The sequence below is a fragment of the Poecilia mexicana genome, unplaced genomic scaffold, assembly GCF_051168715.1.
Source record: "Poecilia mexicana isolate PSO_F unplaced genomic scaffold, ASM5116871v1 scaffold_13, whole genome shotgun sequence".
Classification (NCBI taxonomy): domain Eukaryota; kingdom Metazoa; phylum Chordata; class Actinopteri; order Cyprinodontiformes; family Poeciliidae; genus Poecilia; species Poecilia mexicana.
In genome coordinates, this window is record NW_028263382.1 from 8,829,536 (window position 1) to 8,848,636 (window position 19,101).

General features: G+C 38.2%; 1 protein-coding gene across 1 annotated transcript; it reads right to left on the bottom strand.

The window, feature by feature from the left end:
* Positions 1 to 3,053: 3,053 nt before the first annotated feature.
* dhx34 (DEAH (Asp-Glu-Ala-His) box polypeptide 34) lies at positions 3,054 to 18,525 on the bottom strand. Its single transcript, XM_014985631.2, has 16 exons — positions 16,877 to 18,525; positions 15,431 to 15,742; positions 13,985 to 14,239; positions 13,806 to 13,908; positions 13,055 to 13,272; positions 12,807 to 12,981; positions 11,680 to 11,873; positions 11,492 to 11,593; positions 11,149 to 11,412; positions 9,776 to 9,949; positions 8,478 to 8,583; positions 7,639 to 7,745; positions 6,120 to 6,377; positions 5,842 to 6,033; positions 4,575 to 4,719; positions 3,054 to 4,482 (listed from the first exon to the last, which is right to left on the bottom strand). Exons 1-16 carry the CDS (start codon positions 17,567 to 17,569, stop codon positions 4,340 to 4,342), a joined length of 3,441 nt encoding a protein of 1,146 aa, XP_014841117.1. The 5' UTR covers positions 17,570 to 18,525; the 3' UTR covers positions 3,054 to 4,339.
* Positions 18,526 to 19,101: the final 576 nt, after the last annotated feature.

Sequence of the window (19,101 nt, forward strand, 5' to 3'; positions counted from 1 at the left end):
ATACATATTTGGAAGCATTTTTAAAAATATTAAAAATAAATAACTTTGGCCTATTTGAAAAAGTGATAATGTTACACTATTAGTTAATTGAAAATGGGGTATTTTCGGAACTATAAGTCACATTTATGAGAGGGAAACTTACCCAAGCACCCAACTTTCTAAAAATATGTTTTGACCCAGTAGTTTGTACACAAAGACAAATCTATTGTTGATTAGTCTTTGTGGAATAATTTCTAACTTTCTATCATCCAGAACTGTTGGTTTTCATTAGTGGTAAGCTCCAAACATGCTGCTTGAAATCTATCAATCCGTCAGTGATTAATCAATATCAGAGTCTAAATATTGAAATAAATTAACTGTGACTATGTTCTAATTAAATAGTACTGTAATAAAACCATATAGAGAATTTTGTTTAGATTTACAACTAGTAAACTCACCAAGTGGTAAATAAAAGTAAATTGTAGCAGTTAAATAATTTAACAATTCATAAATTGCTATTATGTTGAAAAAAGGGTTTTCTAGATAAATGTTCAGGTTGTGAGCTGAAGTATTTTTGTGGGCCCCCAGATTGTTTTTGTGGTTCGAAGGCTCAGTTTGCTTATGTTTTGGGCCAGCTCTGTTTTTTTAAGCAGTAAACATTTCTTTGCCTCCATTTCACCATTAAGTTTTGATATGAATCATAAAAACGGTCATCCCACTCCTAGTGAATCAGACAAGGTGCTGAAATAAATTAGTTTTTTCATGTTAGTGATTTTTTTTCTCCTGTGTGGGGCTAAAAAGTAAAACCACTGACTAAACATCCACAATTTTTTTCTATTCTGCAGCAATGTTCCAATGTTATTTGGCTTAAATTGACCAAATATCTGATAGCTGCACATAAAGACTAATTTATCCCAAAGTATTTTTAAAAGTACATTGGATTCTCCGTATTTTGTTTATCTGAGGTGTCTTCATTTAAATTCATGCAGTTTGTCTCAGTCCCAGCTTCAATTAAAATGTTGAAAGTCAAAAGATTTCCCACAGAATCCGAAGAACTTCAGTATAAAAAAGGAAGAAGTCAAGTTATGGGAATGTTGGACAGTAAATAATGAAGATTATCCAATATATCGAGGGCCAAAAGAGCCACAATTCAATATAAAAGTTGAGAAATAAATATTTACATAGGTGATAAAATAAATAAAACTGAAAAACATATAATTACTTAACATTTATATTTAAGTATTTCATAGTGTTGTGTTGCAGCACAATGGGATTTTCTTTTGTCTGTCATCCTTATTCATCAAAGTCAGTGGGCGGGTCCAACACAGCAATGTGCAATCTGATTGGTCTGCAGTTGAGTTGCTGTGCAAATTGACCAATCAGCTTTAGGAATCTATTTGTTGAAATGGCACCGCTAAACTGTAGCACAAGAAATATGAAATAATTAGATAAATACTGAAATTATGAGTCAAAATATATAGTAATCAGATTCGAGGCACTTATTTTTACATTAGTTGTGTATTAAATTATTAGCATCTAATAAAGTAGTTTTATTTAATTGCATTTAGTTTATTCAATTACCACAGATATAAATACAATCTTAATCTTAAAACTCAGATTAAAGTTCTTATGATTTGCACACTTAATTGTGTAAATACATCTGACACATTTAACTATGTTATTCTGTAATTTATAGCAGTTCTATTAAAATTATCACAAAAATCTTTAAAAGTCAATCAAATTTTCATCAACATTTCAACTGTTGATGCAATTAAGATTTTAATAATCTGATGCACTTGTTTATGCAATTAGTACATTTTATTTATTAAATTATCACAAATAAAAGCTTAGACATACTTTTTTGTTTTAACTATGAATACATTTTTCTTAGTCTTAAATGATTATATTTATAAAAAATATTAAAACTTGAATTCAAATTACATAAATTGACACATTTGAATAATTATGTATATTTATTCATTTAATACCTGATTTTAATTTTATCTTAAACTTATTTTTATGTATTGGATAGTGGTGTTTTTTTTGTCCTCGATACATAAAAACTAATGAGCACCAAAGAATAAAAGTCCCAAAAGCCTGCAAGGGTCTGTGGATTTGTGAAATCCAGGATTCCCATAAAAGTAAATAAAAAAACAAAAAACATTAAAATCATTTTTGGCAGAATGAGACTTCCAGAAGCTTAGATTTAGAGCTTTTTTCTTCTTCCCCAAAGTGACTTAAAAACAGCGGGGTTCACTCAGGACACGCTCACAACGCTCACAACGAACGCAGAAACCAACATCCGGGTCTCAGAGCCCGATCGTAAGAGAACCGTTAGCTTGAGGCACCGACATCATTTCCAATCGTAAACGAACAGTTCGTATTGACGGACCGACGCCCTCCCCAAACATCCGGGTCTCAGTCGGTTAGCCGATCGTGATCAAACCGTTTGACACCGTAACCTCAAACAAATATATTTGTCTCAGTCGGTCCCCGATCGTAAACGAACCGATAGTTTTGACGGACCGACCCATTCCCAAACATCCGGGTCTCAGTCGGTTAGCCGATCGTGATCAAACCGTTTGACACCGTAACCTCGTAACCTCAAACAAATATATTTGTCTCAGTCGGTCCCCGATCGTAAACGAACCGATAGTTTTGACGGACCGACCCCATTCCCAAACATCCGGGTCTCAGTCGGTCCCCCCATCGTAAACAAACTGTTAGTTTGACGCACAAACACCGTCCCCACTAATCTGCGACCCCGTGCACCACAAACAACACCGTCGAGCCCCCTGACGGTGCAGATTTAACCGAACCAGTAAAGCCATTGCACCCAGTTTGCTCCTTCTGGTTCAGAAGAGTTCAACTCTGACAGTCATGCAATCACAATGCAGGTCCCATCCTTACATCTTAATAAATGTGCCTTTTGATTTGAGTAATCAATAACTTTTGATTTCAAAGTAACTCTGTATTAAGTACTTTTCCTTTATTTTTGGGGGTCATTGATTTCTGCCAATATTTTCACATGTACGTATTTATTAGTTTCAAAGTAATTATTGAGATATGACCTGTTTATTTATTGAGATATTTATTCTGATTCTTTATTTTTTGAGACAGGTTTTTATCTTCTGTGCTGTCTTACTTCTGACTTTGTGCCAATGTGCTGCTTTGAGGTGTTACATATCGTGGGTTTGTATCATTATTAAACCCTCACTCTATATTTTAAATCTGAGTTTTCTTTTCTTACAGTCATCATTATTTCACAAAAATACCCAAAGTTCAAACATTTCACTGAAGTGCCAGGATTTATGTTCAATCCAGTACAATAACAACATATTTATTCTTCTCTCAGCAGAAGCTTTCTTTTGCATCTTTGCAGATCGATGGAGATATGGAGAGAAATTTGGTCCAATAATGTTGTAAGCAAAAACATCTTTCAAAAATTGAAATATGAAAAAAAATGAATTTCAAAAATAAAAACTTTGAAAAACTTCTCAATCAAAAAATATGTTCTGATGTAACAGATGAACCTAGATTTATGTGGTTTGATTTTTTTCAGATTCAATCTTTTTCAAAAATATTTTTCAGATTGTAGTTTTTCAAATTATTTTTCAGATTTCAATTATTGAAATTATTTTCTCAGATTTATTTTTTTCAAATATTCTTTTCAGAGCTTATTTTTCCTGAATGTATTTGTTCAAATAATTGTTTTAGATTTTATTTTTTTCCAAAGACATTTTTAGATTCTGAAAAGATAGCAAATATAAACGTAGGTTCAACTGTTACACATAGTAAATTACTCTCAATATTTATTTTTTGATTGGGAAATTTTCAAAGTTTAATTTTTGAAATGCTTTTTTTTAATTTAAAGTTTTGAAATGCGTTTTTTGCTTGCAATAATATTGGAACCAATTTCTGCCCGTAAAGAGAAAGTAAAACCTGTGACTGTAAAAGGAGATAAACGGGTTCAAAAGTCCAAAGGAGAAGAAACCCTTTTGCAAAATTACACAATATTTTTGGTCTACTTTCTTGCGCAAATATCTTGACACACTTGAAATAAGAAAAAATTAACTTACAAGTAACTTTTCAGCAAAACATAGGAACTGTTTTAAGATCAATAAATCCTTAATGCTGATAAAATGAACGAGTTCTACGAGCAGATTTGTTTCCACTTATAAGACATTTTCCCCATGTTATGAGTGAAGTTTTTTGTTTTTTTACAATATTCAAGAATTATTGATCTAATTATATCGTGCTGAAAAGTTACTTGTTTTGTCTTATTTCAAGTGAACTAATATATTTACACCAGAAATTAAACCAAAAATACCTGTAAAGGTTTGGTGTTTTTGCAGTCCAGTCACTTTGCTGAAAACATGTGCTGCCTTTTATGTTTGAGGATCTCCGTAGATGTGAGCTTCAGATCCTCATCACAGACGTCACAGTGATAGACCCTCGTCAGACTCGACTTTGCGGATGAGCCGGACTTTCCGTCTCCTGATTCTAGAAACAGACCCATAATTAGTCTCATGCTGCTGTTATCTGCAGGTGCGTCAGGTAAAAGAAGCAGGAATCAGTTGAATGAATTTCCTGACCTTCTTCTGCCTCCTGCCGCTCTCCGGCGGGCCGGCAGGAAGCTTCGTGATGCATCCGCTCCAGCGGAGTCAGAGGCATGTAGAGGTCACAGTTCGGGCAGCTCCAGAAGGTCCGCAAACACTCGCTGTAAAGATCCTTCGAATCCTGGACGACGTTAAAGAAGGACATTTGTTTATTTTATAAAGTTCTTCCAGATCTTTAGACTGATTTTGTTCCTGTGATCTAATGATCTCAGGAAGATGCTGCTCCTTTTAATAATTTTTTTATAATACTGTTTTGGATCAAACTTTTTCCAAATGTGAAAAGTCGTCGTCTGTCTCAGGCGTTTCGAATGGATTATGTCTCCATTTGAAACTGATTTGGTGACAATTCATAACCTCGACAAATGATTTACTCCAAGAAAAAACCTCAACCAGCATGTTGACTGTCCCAAACAGAGATCAGAACCACAATTAATAGAAACAGTTAAATATAAATTCATATACATTATGAATTTCAAGGTAACACCTAAGCCTTTAAATTTAAATGAAAAAAGAATGGTAACACTTTATAACATAAGACTGTTTCATAAACATGAAAACATGAATGAGTTTTCAGAAGTGTTTACGATACGGTAAATAATGACACTTTAATGCAAAGGTGAAACTTTTAATGGACTTTTAACGAAGGTTTTTAAGCAACTTTGCATTAAAAGTAACATTATTTACCAAATGACAATTGTAAACATTCATGAAGACTCCATCATGTTTATGTCAGTCAAATAAAATGTTACCAAATATTCTGATGAATTCCCAAATCATCAAATTTTAAAATCTTGCTCACTCTTGATAAAAACAGGTTAAGTTTTAAGACAGATGTTAAATCAAGTTTCCTTGTTGGTTCTGAGCAGTAAACACCATCACTTCACACATTTTCCCTAATTCTATCATAAAGTTTTAATATTAATCAGAAAAATTAAAAAGGTGATGGACATCTCACCTCTGGTTTCATGTTTATGTTTAATTAACAGTTAATCTGCTGGAGATTTTTGTTCTTTTTCTGACACTTTTCCATTTTTTAGCCCTTGAATAACTGGAAAAATGTTTAAAAGCAGCCAAAAAAATGGAGAAAAACTTTGGAAGAGCTTATGACAGCCTTGTTAACTCCACTTTAAAAAGGTTTGAAGAATCTGTGGCTGTTTGTAAATAAACCATAGAGAAATAATTGATGCATTTCATTCCCTTTCTAACACCTGAGGCCTTCATTTGGAGTGTTGGACGAACTCACAGTGAGACAGTTGTAGGTGAAGAAGCTGGTCACTCGCAGGCCTCCTTTAATTGGATCTGGTTTGGCTTCTGCTCCTGGAAACAGCAGGCTCAGATCTGGAAGCTCAGAGTAAACCGAGTCCGGGTCGGCCTGAGGTCCGACATACAGGTTCTGGGTCTGGAGAGCCGTGAGTCGCTGAAGGCTGTAACTGACCTGGACAGGAGGTGTAGTTACAGAAAACAGCATGAAGGTAAGAGAAAAGCAGAGGCTGTAATTCACTGAGATCTCAGTGTTTGTACCTCAGTGTAGAGCAGGAAGCGGACGAGGCCGTCGCTCAGCTTCTCCATGTCTCTGCGGGACACTCCCTGTCCGGAGGTGGTGCTCTGTCCAAGCTGAACCTTCAGCAAACGCTCCCACTCAGTCCTGAGACTGAGGGCCTTGGAGAGGACCCTCAGGGCCTCCTCGGGCTCCCGGACCTCCAGCTCCAGCCAGCCGTCCACCACCAGCCGCGTGCAGTCGGCGTTTGTGTCCACCGAGTTGGCCACCAGCAGCAGAGCCTGGTTAACAATACAGCAGATTTCACCAACTCTAATTAAGGTCATCAAGTTGTGAGGAACACAGAATCAACTTACAATTAATTGTTGATTAATGGTTTATTATATTAAAATTAACTAATAACGCCTGATAGAACCTTCTTTCAGTGTTGTAGTTTGGCCGCCATCCAGCAGAGGGCGCCGCTGGTCACCCTGAAGCGGAGCCGTTGAGACAAAAACAAAAATGGCGGCTGGACCATTCCAGAATGGTAAAGAGAAACGGTCCAAACAGAGTCCGGTTTGGGATGGAAAATGCACTTTATGCGGTTTTGTTTTGAAATATAAACACTCGACAAATTCATTACGTTATCACCTGTAACAGCGCTTAATTCAGCAGAGCTGCATGGCGGAGTAGCGCCAACTTTATCATCTAAACATTACTGATGTGCTACGAAGGCGAGGCTGGGTTGGCAGGAAAGCGGAGAGCAGAAAAATACCACAGACTACTTTAGAACATCTCTGTTCATTAGGAATTAAATAGTTCACATATTTTTATTCGTTTCATCTTTTAATTCTCTATTCAGCAACTTAAGAGATTCTTGTTTTGTAAAATGTTATAAATATGTCAAAGTTTAATACTGTGAGCAAACCACAATTTGTCAGTATTTTATTCACCTGACACAAAATGTTTAAGGTCAATGATGGTTTTCTTTGTAATGGAGCATATAATAAACATTTAACACGGTCTGCCCTCTTGATACAAGAGAGGAAAAAGCATACGTGGAAACGTCCACTCTCGGTTTCCGTAAAATGTTTTTTTATAAGTGAAATAATCTACCAGTGGAACTAGCACTTTTTATTAACATTCAAGAATGATTTAATCAAAACAAGCTTCTAGATCTTGCTGAAAAATTACTTGTTAATTTTGTCTTATTTTAATGATAGTAAGATGTTTACACTACAAACTATACAAAAAAGAGTTTTTTGTATGTATAGAGTGTTACTTTTCCAGCACTCAGTTTTGCATAGAAGCAAAGCAAGTTTAATGTAGTTTCATCTGGTAAATACAAATGCATGCCGCATTTTTCAGGTTTATATTTCCAAAGAATGTTAAAAATGTTTTCTTCTTCTTCCACTTCACAACAATGGGCTACTTTGAGTTGATTTATCACATAAAACTCCTTGAAGTCTGAGAGTCACAAACTTCCAGAAACTTCTCAGATCTTAATTAATCAGGAAGCAGCACAGCGGTTTGATCTTCGGTCGTCCCGCCGCTGATACCGACCTGCAGGGCTGGAACCCGGACGCAGTTGGACAAATACGGCTTGTTGGTCTCCAGCAGCGTGACGAAAGCCAACAGCTGATGTCTGCTGCTGTCCCTCCTGTCCGGTCCTGCAAACAGGAGATGAGGACTTTCAATGAGAAGGAGAACTAGATAGTGTTGTAGTGGAAGACATCATTTACTGGGCCTCCCATGCACTTAAAAAATCCTAGGGATTAAAGAACAGATAAAATGTATTGATAACTTAAAGCTTCATATAGACTTGTAGAGTCTGTGTGAAGGTAGAAGAGTTTAAATCAGGGCTGTCCAAAGTGGGGACCATATGTTAAGTCAAAATTACTACAAACAAATTAAAATGTTCTTATAACGTAAAATGTTTGATGCATCATCATTTTATGCGTGAGAACACATTTATTTAGTGACGTCTACTTTGGTGCACCAAAATCTGCTTTTATTTTTTCTATTAATTATGGCTAAATACACAAAACTTTGATCCAGAGAATGACAAAAATTCTTTATTTATATCGGAGACTTCCACCCCCCCCCCAAAAATTACAAATCGGATGCCTTTCTTTTAATAAGGCACATGGGCAAAATAATTTTTAATTTTTGGGGATACAATGATTTATTGTTAAGTTTATTGTTGAGCAGGTAAAATTTGGTTTTAAATTGTTTTAGAAATTATGTCTTTTTTGGCATAATTTCTAAAACAATTTAATGGTCAAGTCATTCTGACTTGACCATTTTGTGACAGGAAGTTTGGATCCCCCTGGTTTAAATCAAAGGTTCAAATCTTTTTTAAACGACCTTTGACATCTTTGTGTTCTCAGGTTCTTGCTCACCTGTTTCTCTGGGTTCGTCCTCGGGAACATGCAGCACCTCCGGATCGCTGGCGAACACACTGGTCGGGTGCATCACCACGCCCTGCTTGTTCCTCGTGTGGAACACCTACCAAGAGTCAAAAAATAAATAAATGTTAACTTCTTAAACCATATTTCACGTTAAAATCAATATGTGTCCCAGCCTGGTAAAGATGGATCCTAAAATTAACGTCTGGAAGAGAGTTTTAGAAAACTTTTACCTTTCATTTGATTGTATTTATTCAGTGGGGGGGGGGGGGAAACCCTGTAATATAATAAAATAATTGCTTTTAACTAAATCTCAATACCACAATTACTGGCAGCCCGAACAATTCCTCATATTACTAAAGTATTTTTCTCAGGTTATTCTCTAAAACAGCTGAATGGATATAAAAATAAATGCAGGTTTTAGTGATGTTTTTCAGCTGTTTCATGGAATAATTATAAAATATATTCTAAGCAGCTTTTATAATTAAAGTATATTCTATTCTAATTACATTCCATTTCCACAATAGAATGACACTAGAAGTTTCTGATTCCGATTTTTAGGGTCATGATTCGATTCAGAAGCTATTTTTAATTAAATTTTTCCATTTAGAGATTCTGTTTAAATTATGTGGTAGTCCAGAGAAATAAAATGTTTATTTAATACAATTAATTTAAGGCTCCATGCTTTATTAAATTCCATCAGATTATATTTAAACAAAAATAGGTTTGTACATAAAATTGCCAGAATTTAGAATAATTAGGCACCGAGTTTTTTCTCAGTTTTTCTTAAATAACAAAAAAATATCAAAGAATTATTCAAAATACAAACTTTGGGTGAGTTGACAATAATGCAATATAAAGCATAATCGCAAATGGAAGGATGTAAGAGAATTTTAAAATACATTTCTGAGTATTTGGAGTCGATTCAGAATTCTCAGGAATAGGAATCAGTTCTTTTCTGCACCTTTTTTTTGAAACTATGTTCAAACTATATCAATGAGAAAATGTAGCCGTCATCTTTTTGAAAACATTTTATGTTTTTCTTTATAGTAAAAACTAAAAAGAGGAGTAAAATGTTTACTCCTTAAAAATTAGAACAGATTTCCTGTAATATATATTTATAAAGATTTATAAGATGTGGTTTACACATTTGTTACAGTATTTGTGGCTCTAGACCCATTTTATTTAACTGTTTTGAGGACAAAAACGGCTCTTTGGGCAGTAAAGGTTGCAGACGGCTGATCTGGTCAGACTGTGAGGTTTCCGTTCGCCGGTGCAGCAGGAAACCAGACCTGATCCGAGTCTTTCCTGGTGGTGTTGTGCTCATCAGGCAGCGCCAGCTGAGGGTAGAGTCCTCGGCAGAGCAGCAGCTTGAGCAAAGCTTGGTGTCGCGAGGACAACTCCTGACTGGCGCCGACGGCCTCCTGCAGCTCTGAGACGTTGTGGCGTAATTTAAACTTCACTTCCTATTTGAAGACAAACAGAAAAAGTTCTTAGATTCCCAGGAATACCCAAATACTTCCATCTCTGACATCTTCAGGCTGTAGCTTTAAAAAGATGTTAAAGGTGACATATTGTGCTTCCTTGAACAGGTTAGGATGGATCTATGGGCAAAACATGTTCAAACTTTTTTTCACAAAATCATTCTTAGATAATGAGATTTTAATCTGGTCAGTTCTGCTTAATTTGAGCTGTTTCAGGGCATCTTGTCACTTTAAATCCAAATTAGCTGCTGCTGGTCACTCCTAGGCCTGACACAATAACACATTTTGATGGACGATAAATTGTCCCAGAAATTGTTGTCATAAACGATAATATTATTGTTTTGAGACCATTTTCAAGCAACAGTAATGACATAATAATGCAACAATTCTCAAAGATCAACAAACTTTAAATTCTAACGAACATTTAATACTGGAACTGGAAGACATTTTAAATATCCAGAATAAATAAACAAAACAACAAAGAAAATAAATAATTCTCTGTAAAAAAAATGTCCCTCAGAAAAACGACTAGTTGAGACCAAAAACACCAGACTGGAGACTTTTGTTACCGTTTAGTAGAGAGAGAGACAAAAAATAGAAAAATAATAAATCATGCAAATGGAAATTATTGAGTTCATTTTAATTTATCATGTGATTAATTGATTTATTGCGACAGGCCCGGCTACGCCACCAACTCAACGTTTACACTCACATGAAAATGGCTGCAAACAGAGGTGCAAATATACAACCGTACATCTTTAAAAAGTATTAGTGGAGCCTCCTGCACAATCAACAAGAATGCAGGAAGCAGTTTCTGGGTGATACGTCAGCAACAAAACACTTGTCTTTTCCAGCAGCCATTGTACAGCACCTACAGTGGTAAAACCAGCTGACCAAACATAATGGAGCTCAGTGCATGCTGATTTGTGAAGTTACATTCAGGAGGCTTTTGAAATGGCTAATTTTCCAGACACAATATACATGTTGACAGTAAATTCAACATGAACTTACTGTCAAAAAAAAAGCCGGGTGTATTTTTTTTTAAGTGCTTGGATTGTTTTTAGAAGCAGTAGAGACACAAATAGAAGTACAAAAATGTGCAAAATGTGAATCTTGCACAGCAGGTCCCCTGTAAGTTTCATGTTTTTGACTGTGTCTGCTGTTGAACAACAGCTGCTCACCTGGATGTCCACCTCCTTTCCCTGTCCCTCTTTGGACTTCCTGCGTTTGCCTCTGTCTTCAGAGTCCGACCCCGAGGAAAACTCTCCGTCCTGGCCTTCCTCCAGCCGCAGGACTTTACGTTTGGTGCCCTCCTGCTGCTCATGGTCTCTTTTCAGCTGATGCAGCTTCTTCCTCTCGGTGAACCTCTCCCTGCGCTGCTCGCGGTCGCCACTAGATGGAGCCCTGTCCTCTGACTCCACGAGGCCGTGGCTTCTCAGCAAGTTCTGCAAACCACCAAAGGAGCTTTATCCATGAGGAAGTTAACTAAAAACATTGGGATGATGATGAGGAGGAGGAACTTGCCTTGAACTGTCTGCGCAGGTTGACCATCTCATACAGCCGCTGCTCCTCCAGGCCTCTCCTCCTGCACCACTTCCTGGAGCCGCCGCCTCGCTCTCCTTTCACCTGTGGAGTTCAAGCCTCAGTCACCCCAAACATTCAACCTGTTCATGTCAGGAAGCCACCAGCATGTGGCGTCTCCACACACTGACCTCCACCCAGGCGTTGAAGGTATTGAGCAGGGTGAAGGGGTCTCCCTGGTTGCTGTGCAGGGGCTGGCAGGACGTTTTGCAGTCCGGATTCTGCTGCGAGCTGCGCAGGAACGGTGACTGGACGCTGAGGGCGGCTGCGATGGTCAGCACGGGCTCCACCAAGTTAAACAGAGAACCAAGAACCAACATCTTCCCTGCAGGATGAAAATTTAGTTTTTGTGCAAAGTAGAAAAAAAAAAAACCTTTCTTATATTCTCTCCTGGAACTAACTTTACACTTTCTTCTCCAGAGGATTTATGTCTGATGGACAAAGATGTATTTTCTATCTGATTAACCATTTTAAATTCAGAGTGTTTTTACAACATCTTATGGGGACCAAAGTTACAATATTTGTTGTATTTTCAGGTGTTGCAGTTTGCTTTCACACTGGACTGACTCAAACGAACCAAACTATTTGAGAAACCTGTTCCCCTCCTCACCTGTGGAGGCGCTGCATCAAGAACCACTGAAGGACATAACATAAAAACCTCTGAAAAAGACAATGATAATAACTTCCTTCTTCTCAAAATATAAACAAAAGTGGAGTGGTGTCTGATTTTAGCGGTTGTAGGATTTCTGTTTTGTCTTTGGTAAAAAGACCAAAAGCCATTTCTGCTGCTCACACTTTACTTTGATTGTATTTACCCAGAATGCCCTGCGCTACAGTCCACTTCCTGGTTTTGGAGCGGTCTCCAGTCTGCATTGTGCACCAGAGTTCAATCGAACCAAGACCGAAGCTTTGAGGCGGACCAGAGTTCGTTTTTGAGGTCCGAATCGGTTTCCCCCAATTTCTGCTCTAGACATGTTTTTATTTTCAGTTAATGGCCTTTTTATTTGAGTTTGTATACTCCAACCAATTAACAATTATTCGGTTGCTAATTGAGTTGTAAATTTCAATAATCGGTTCATCATAATCCGATTAATCATTGCATTGCCGATTTGAGCACAACCGAGGAAAAATGGGGATGTTTGAAGAATAAAAGAGTCTGATAACGTGCAAAACTAAAACCATGAAGGCTTTTCTTTCTGAAGCTAAAAACTCAAATGCAAACATTAAAAACTGAACAGCCTTGTGTGGACAATCTTACCTATAACAACATCAACAGGCAGCTGAGCCAGCAGTTTACCAATGGATGTTAGTTCACCACGACTGTCTAGCGCCCCCTGCTCCTTCAGGTACGTAACTGCAGTCTGGATACTGGCCGTTGGAGGAGGATCAATGAAGACAAAAGAAAGCGGATCTCCCAGATCCATACTTTTCATCTGCAGGGACACAGATTCATGACTGAAACTCGAATTCTAACGTGAATCATCATGTGTACCAGGATGCTCCCACCTGCAGGACCAAGGAGTCCAGAGCCACTCTGTGGATTTCAGGGACAGGGTACGAAGCGAAGGCGTTGTAGTCCGACTCCGAGTACAGGCGGTAGCAAACACCAGGACCTGTGCGACCGGCTCGACCTTTCCTCTGCTCGGAGCTGGCTCGGCTGATCCAGAACTCCTGCAGGCGCTGCATCTTAGCCTTCGGGTCGAAGCTCATCTCCTTCACCTTTCCTAAAAACAAAAACCCACAGAACCTGAAAAGGCACAGTTCAGAAGGTATGGCTATGTTCACACAGCATGCAAAAGCGACCCAAATCCGCTTTTTTTGCCCACATGCGACCTACATCTGACTTTTGGGTGCCTCAAAGGACAAAATTATGTTATTAACGTGTAAATAATTTCACATTCAGTGATGAAAATGTGAGGTTTAAGCATCATTTAATATGGGAATACTTTGAAGGTTTAACTTCATATTACTGACCTTACCTTTCGCTAACCTTACCTTTCGCTAACCTTACCTTTCGCTAACCTTACCTTTCGCTAACCTTACCTTTCGCAAGATGATGAGTAATCATGAATTTTCCAGACAGGTCTCCAGAGGCTAAATCACACCGGAAGTACAGATACACCGCATCTGTACTTCTGGTGTGAAAAGGCCTCAGGGCCTATTAGCCCTAGCTAATGTTGTTAGCTCTAGCTAATACAGGCCTGCCGTGTGAACGTAGCTTTTGACGTGAAAACTGAGAGGAGGGACAGTTAAATACCTGAATCCACAACAAACCGGACCCCATCTATTGTAACTGAGGTTTCAGCAATGTTGGTGGAAATGATGCATTTTCTTACACCAGGAGGAGCGACGTCAAATACCTGAGGAACGTCATCAGTTCAGAGTTAGCCATCAGAAATGATCTCCTTTATTTAAACATGTTCCGATGGCGCCCACCTTGTCCTGCTGAGCGAGAGAGAGGGTGCTGTGGAGCGGCAGGACTATCCAGCGCCGGGTGTGTGTGGCGTAAACCTGACAGGCCTCCTGGATGTTGGAGATCTCCGCCACGCCGCTGAGGAAGAGGAGCAGATCCCCACGCTCCTCTGGAGGGTAGCGCTGATCGATGCCCTGCAGGATGCGCAGGTACGGCCTGGGATCCAGCTTCTCTGAGCGAGAGGGCTGCTCCTCAGGGGGGATGGGCTGGTAGATGACCTGGGTGCAGGAAACAGAGCATCACTTCTCTCTGTAACGCGTTACTCCAACCCGACACCTTGTTTCAGTAACGAGCAGAGTTGGGCTGAAACTAGTTACATTTACTTTAATATTTTTTACTATGCAGTTTTAACTTTTACTTGAGTCATTTTATTGTGAAGTATGGCCAGAGGTGGCTAAGGGCTTTTTGAAATTGAAAATAGTCAACTTTCAAACTCAGAAAAATTATTTTTTTCTATAAAATTTCTGAAATTAGTCTCAAAATTTCTGAGCTTTTTGGAGAGTTTTTACTCTTTTTTTTCTATCTATAACCACCCTAAAAACAATTGTACTACACTGAATGAAGAACAAGCTTGTTTTAACCAAAAATTCACCAGACCCAGACACAAACCTGCGGTTTCCGTTATTTTCAAAAGTTTTATATTGAAAGAAACAAATTTGGAAAATTTTCTCTTGTTCAATTTTGTTATATAAATTATTTTCATTTGGTCTTTAAAACACCAACATTTCTACTTCACTTTATATTTTGGTTCAGATTATGATGTAAATTTTAAATGTTAAATGATTTTAATCAATTACTTAGTACTTGAGTAAACCTTTTACCAAATACATTTTTCACTCAAATACATGTTTCACTCTTACTTGAGTAATCTTTGGATGGCTACTTTTTACTTTTACTTGAGTAAAAATATGTTGAAGTAGCTCTTACTTGAGTGAAATTTTGGGGTAGTCTATCCAGTGACTTTCAGTACTTCTCTCAATGTCTTGGATGTCATTGCAGTTTGATGTAACGGAGACAGAGCGCGATTGCCCCCTAGTGGAGGACGAAGTCACTACCACTCGATCCCAGAACAGGCTTACTAGCTGTTCTTGAATAAAAATAGCAAATAAATTTTTTTAAAAAATCTTTTCAATTGTTTTCTTACTGTATATGCATTGTTTTTAAATTTATGTTAACTAATATGGATTGATATTTTTTGCAACCCATTTTACAGTAAATTGTAAATCCTTTTTTTCTTTACGGTTATATCTTGTATGAAATCTACTTATAACGACTGCATAGAATCTTTTTATACTGCACTGGAGGTATAAAAATAGTCTCCCAATCTATAAAACTATCTAGCTTCAAAAATAACAAATTTGAAGAAACATTTGGAACATCCTTGCATGTCCTGACTGTCTGCTGTTTACCTGAATGGGAAACAGCCGGCCTGGTACCTGCAGCACCGGGGCGCTGCGGAAGTATTCAGAGAAGAGCTTGATGTTGATGGTGGCTGACATGAGGATGAGACGGAGGTCCGGCCGATCGGCAAGCAGGGAGCGCAAGACGCCAAGGAGGAAGTCGCAGTGGAGATGTCTCTCGTGGACCTCGTCCACGATGACCACCTGGTACTGATCCAGCATTTTGTCCTGCTGGATCTGACGCAGCAGGAGCCCCTCGGTCAGGAAGAGCAGCTTGGTGGCCGCCGTCCGAGAAGTCTCAAAGCGGATTTGATACCCAACCTGGAAATGTAGGAATACATTAGGCGACCTATTATGCTTCCTTTAACAGATTAGGATAGATCTACATGCTATACAAAGCATGTTCATTACATTTTTGCACAAAATAAGTCTTAGATCATGAGATTTTAGTCTGTTCAGTTCTGCCTATTTCAAGATCCTTTCAGAATGAGTTGTTTTAGGCGTCTTGTCACTTTAAATACCAATAAGTTGCAGCTGGCCAACTCAGCATTTACACTTTCACATGAAAATGGCTGCGAAAAGATGCACAATTATGCAACCGTACATCTTTGAAATGCAAAAGTGGAGCCTCCTGCATAACCAACAATAATACAGCAAGTAGTTTCTGGATGGTAAGTCAACTAGGCAGTGCCCATGGGTTGTGACTTAACAATCAGGAGTTTTTTTAAACTTCTCATTTTTCAGACGCCTAAAAACATGAAGTATTGCCAAAAAATGTCTGGGTTATTTTTAGAACCAGTGGAGACTCAATTGGAAGTACAAAAATGTTCAAAAGGTGAATTTTGCAAAAAATAGTTCCCCTTTAAAGTCAGCAATATCAATTCAACATCTGTTCTGATTCTTTAACTACTTTATGAAAGAACAAGATTGAAATAAATAGCAGTTATGAATATTGGTTTGATGCTGATATGTTAAAAAATGACTGATATCAGCCGATACTGATGTTAGTGGCGATATTTTGTACATCTATGGCTATATTCCAAACTGTTGCAGTATAATACAAACTACATCATAAATGGGAGAGTAAATATAATTCAGGGTTATAAGCCTGGCGGGCCACCAGGCTAAACACTATTTATTTATTTATTTATTTATTTATTTTAGGTTTTGTTATGTTTGCCTTTAATACTTTGTAGTTGGTGTTTAGGTACTAACAATGACTTCCAATAACACATAATTACCTCATTATATTTTCAAGTTTCCTGTCAACTTTAATCATTTTTAACTGAAAAACGCGGTGGGCAGATAACTGCCTAGCACCCCTACCACCGGGCTTACCAAGTTTTCAGGGGGAAAACCGGAATGCGTGTCTTGTTTATTAATCTAGTACATGTTAAGAATCTTTATCTCCCTTACGTCCAGGCGTTTTTAAATGTATATCCTGTATGGACCAACCTTGGATCCGAACTGATTGAGGCTCTCAAAGCTGACTCTCTTTGCGAGGGAAATGCAAGCGATCCGGCGGGGTTGGGTGCAGGCGATGTGGCTGAAGCCCGCCGAGAGCAGATACTGGGGCACCTGGGTGGATTTCCCGCAGCCCGTGTCCCCGGCCACCACAATCACCGGATGAAGCCGCACCAGCTCCACGATTCGATCTCGGTACTGAAAGATAGGCAGGTTCTTCTGCTCCCGGCGGAGCTTGGCCAGTTTTCCAAAGCTCTGTTTCTGACTGAAGTCCAGGAAGTGCAGCAGAGCCAGGCGGCAGTCCGAGACCTCCTGCGGACCTGGTCCCGACGATCTCTGCCTGCTCCTGGGATCGGACTTCCCCAGTCGCTTCTCGATATCCCCGGTGCACACGGAGACATTAATCCGGTACCGAGCGTCGTACTCTTTAGGAAGCCCCAAATCTACTTTTTCAGAACCAGACCTTTTCTTTTCTTTGACATCATCTCTAATTCCAGAACCAGACATTTCCCGCTTTGCTTTGAATCTCTGGAAACGGTCAAAGAAAGCCCAGAACTCTTTATGTTCGGTGGAGCCAGCCTGGATGTAGTCCTGTTCACGGAAAAATATCTCATCCATCTGGGCTCGGTTCTGCGGGCTGCCCCAATCCCAGCTCCGGCCGTCTCTACTCCTGTCCCGATCCATGTTTACTGGAAGTTTTCAGCATCCAACTACAGCAGACCAACTGTAGAATGATTATGATAAACATCAGGTATGAAAACACAAACACCTTCTGAAGCCATCACATTGAACGGCAGGCTAACGAGCTTTCCACCGAAATAATTTCGAAATATTTAACTTTTATTTAATCCAAATAAATCAAAGTCGAGTCCGTAACACTGCCAAACACTTCTACATGTGAGCATGCGGGAAAAAATTAATAATAGATTATGAGAAAAAAAAATTACTAGGTAATAAAAAACGAAAGCGTACAAGTTACACAGCTACCAATAGGGAACAAAAATACGGTAGGACATCTTCCGGTCCGTGCCCTAAAACAATCCGTCGCACTTCGGAACAAATATACCCATAGACATAATATAAGAATAATATTATCTTATATTATGTCTATGAATATACCAACCACCGGAAAAAAATATTAGTATATGTGTTTTTGATCCAAGCTAAGGAAAAAGTCTCGGAACTTCTGAATTTTGACTTTAATCTCAAAATTCTACCCTTTTCTCCCAGAATTGAGGAAAAAACAAAAACAAACAAACCCCCCCTCCAAATCGGTTACAAAAAAAGTCCCAATTCAGAGATTAAAGTCAGAAATCTGGCTGGTGAGAAAATACCTAATTTAATTATTCACGTGAAATCTAAACCTGTTCTAATATGCTCTAAACTACTATTTTCTGAAGAGTATTCGTAGTGACTGAGGGCTCTTTGAACCATAGACCCAGTAAACGCTGAGTCACTGGTTGCTATTGGGATTGTCGCCTACTTATGGGAGAGAAGAAAACACCAGGCCCACAGTTTTCATCAAAAGGGCGAATTATAGCCGCAAACCAACAGTAAGTTAGAGACAACCTTTCAACTATTGTTGAACAGTCAACAGGGTTTTATGTGGGGTAAACAAGTTTAAGTGATCTTTCAATGGCAGTTGCAAAAGAAAAATTCAAAACTAAAAGTTTAAAACGATCAGTACCTCAGCAGTGGATAATTCACATGGGATGAAGGGTGACTAACATTTTTATATATGAAAAATGTGTGTCGCTTTACGTGGCCAATTTCAACATTGAATGATGAACCTTCATGGAGCTGTAAAGATTTTCTTACACTTCTCTAAAATTCATTATTGGGAGGGGGATTTTGATTTTTTTGTTATGTCAAACTCCGCAGTTCATCGTTAGTAAACATAAATCAACCTTTTAAGGCACAGTTGCAATGACTTTTTTCCACAAATAGGGAGGAGCTTCTACCTGAAAACTATGATAGAAAATAAACATACTGCATAGCAACAGATGCTTCAATGCTGAAGTCTAAGATACAAAACAATACATAATATTTTGCATTAGACAAAGCAGTTAAGAATTTAAATGTGAACAATAAGAAAATTTTAAGTAAAATCAAAATGACCAAAACACTGGAAGCACACTTGACAAATGAATCATTGTTCTGATTCAATGAAATATCACATTTTCTACTGGAAATTATACATTTTTTTAAATCTAAAA

What these genes read in the sequence shown, in the direction of transcription:
- dhx34 (XM_014985631.2), bottom strand. Translation starts at nt 17,569, where the DNA reads ATGGATCGGGACAGGAGTAGAGACGGCCGGAGCTGGGATTGGGGCAGC. An exon ending in CCGGTTTGTTGTGGATTCAG is followed by an intron (nt 13,273 to 13,805) that starts GTATTTAACTGT and finishes TTTTGTTTTTAG; the next exon opens with GAAAGGTGAAGGAGATGAGC. An exon ending in ACCTGCGCAGACAGTTCAAG is followed by an intron (nt 11,413 to 11,491) that starts GCAAGTTCCTCC and finishes GGTGGTTTGCAG; the next exon opens with AACTTGCTGAGAAGCCACGG.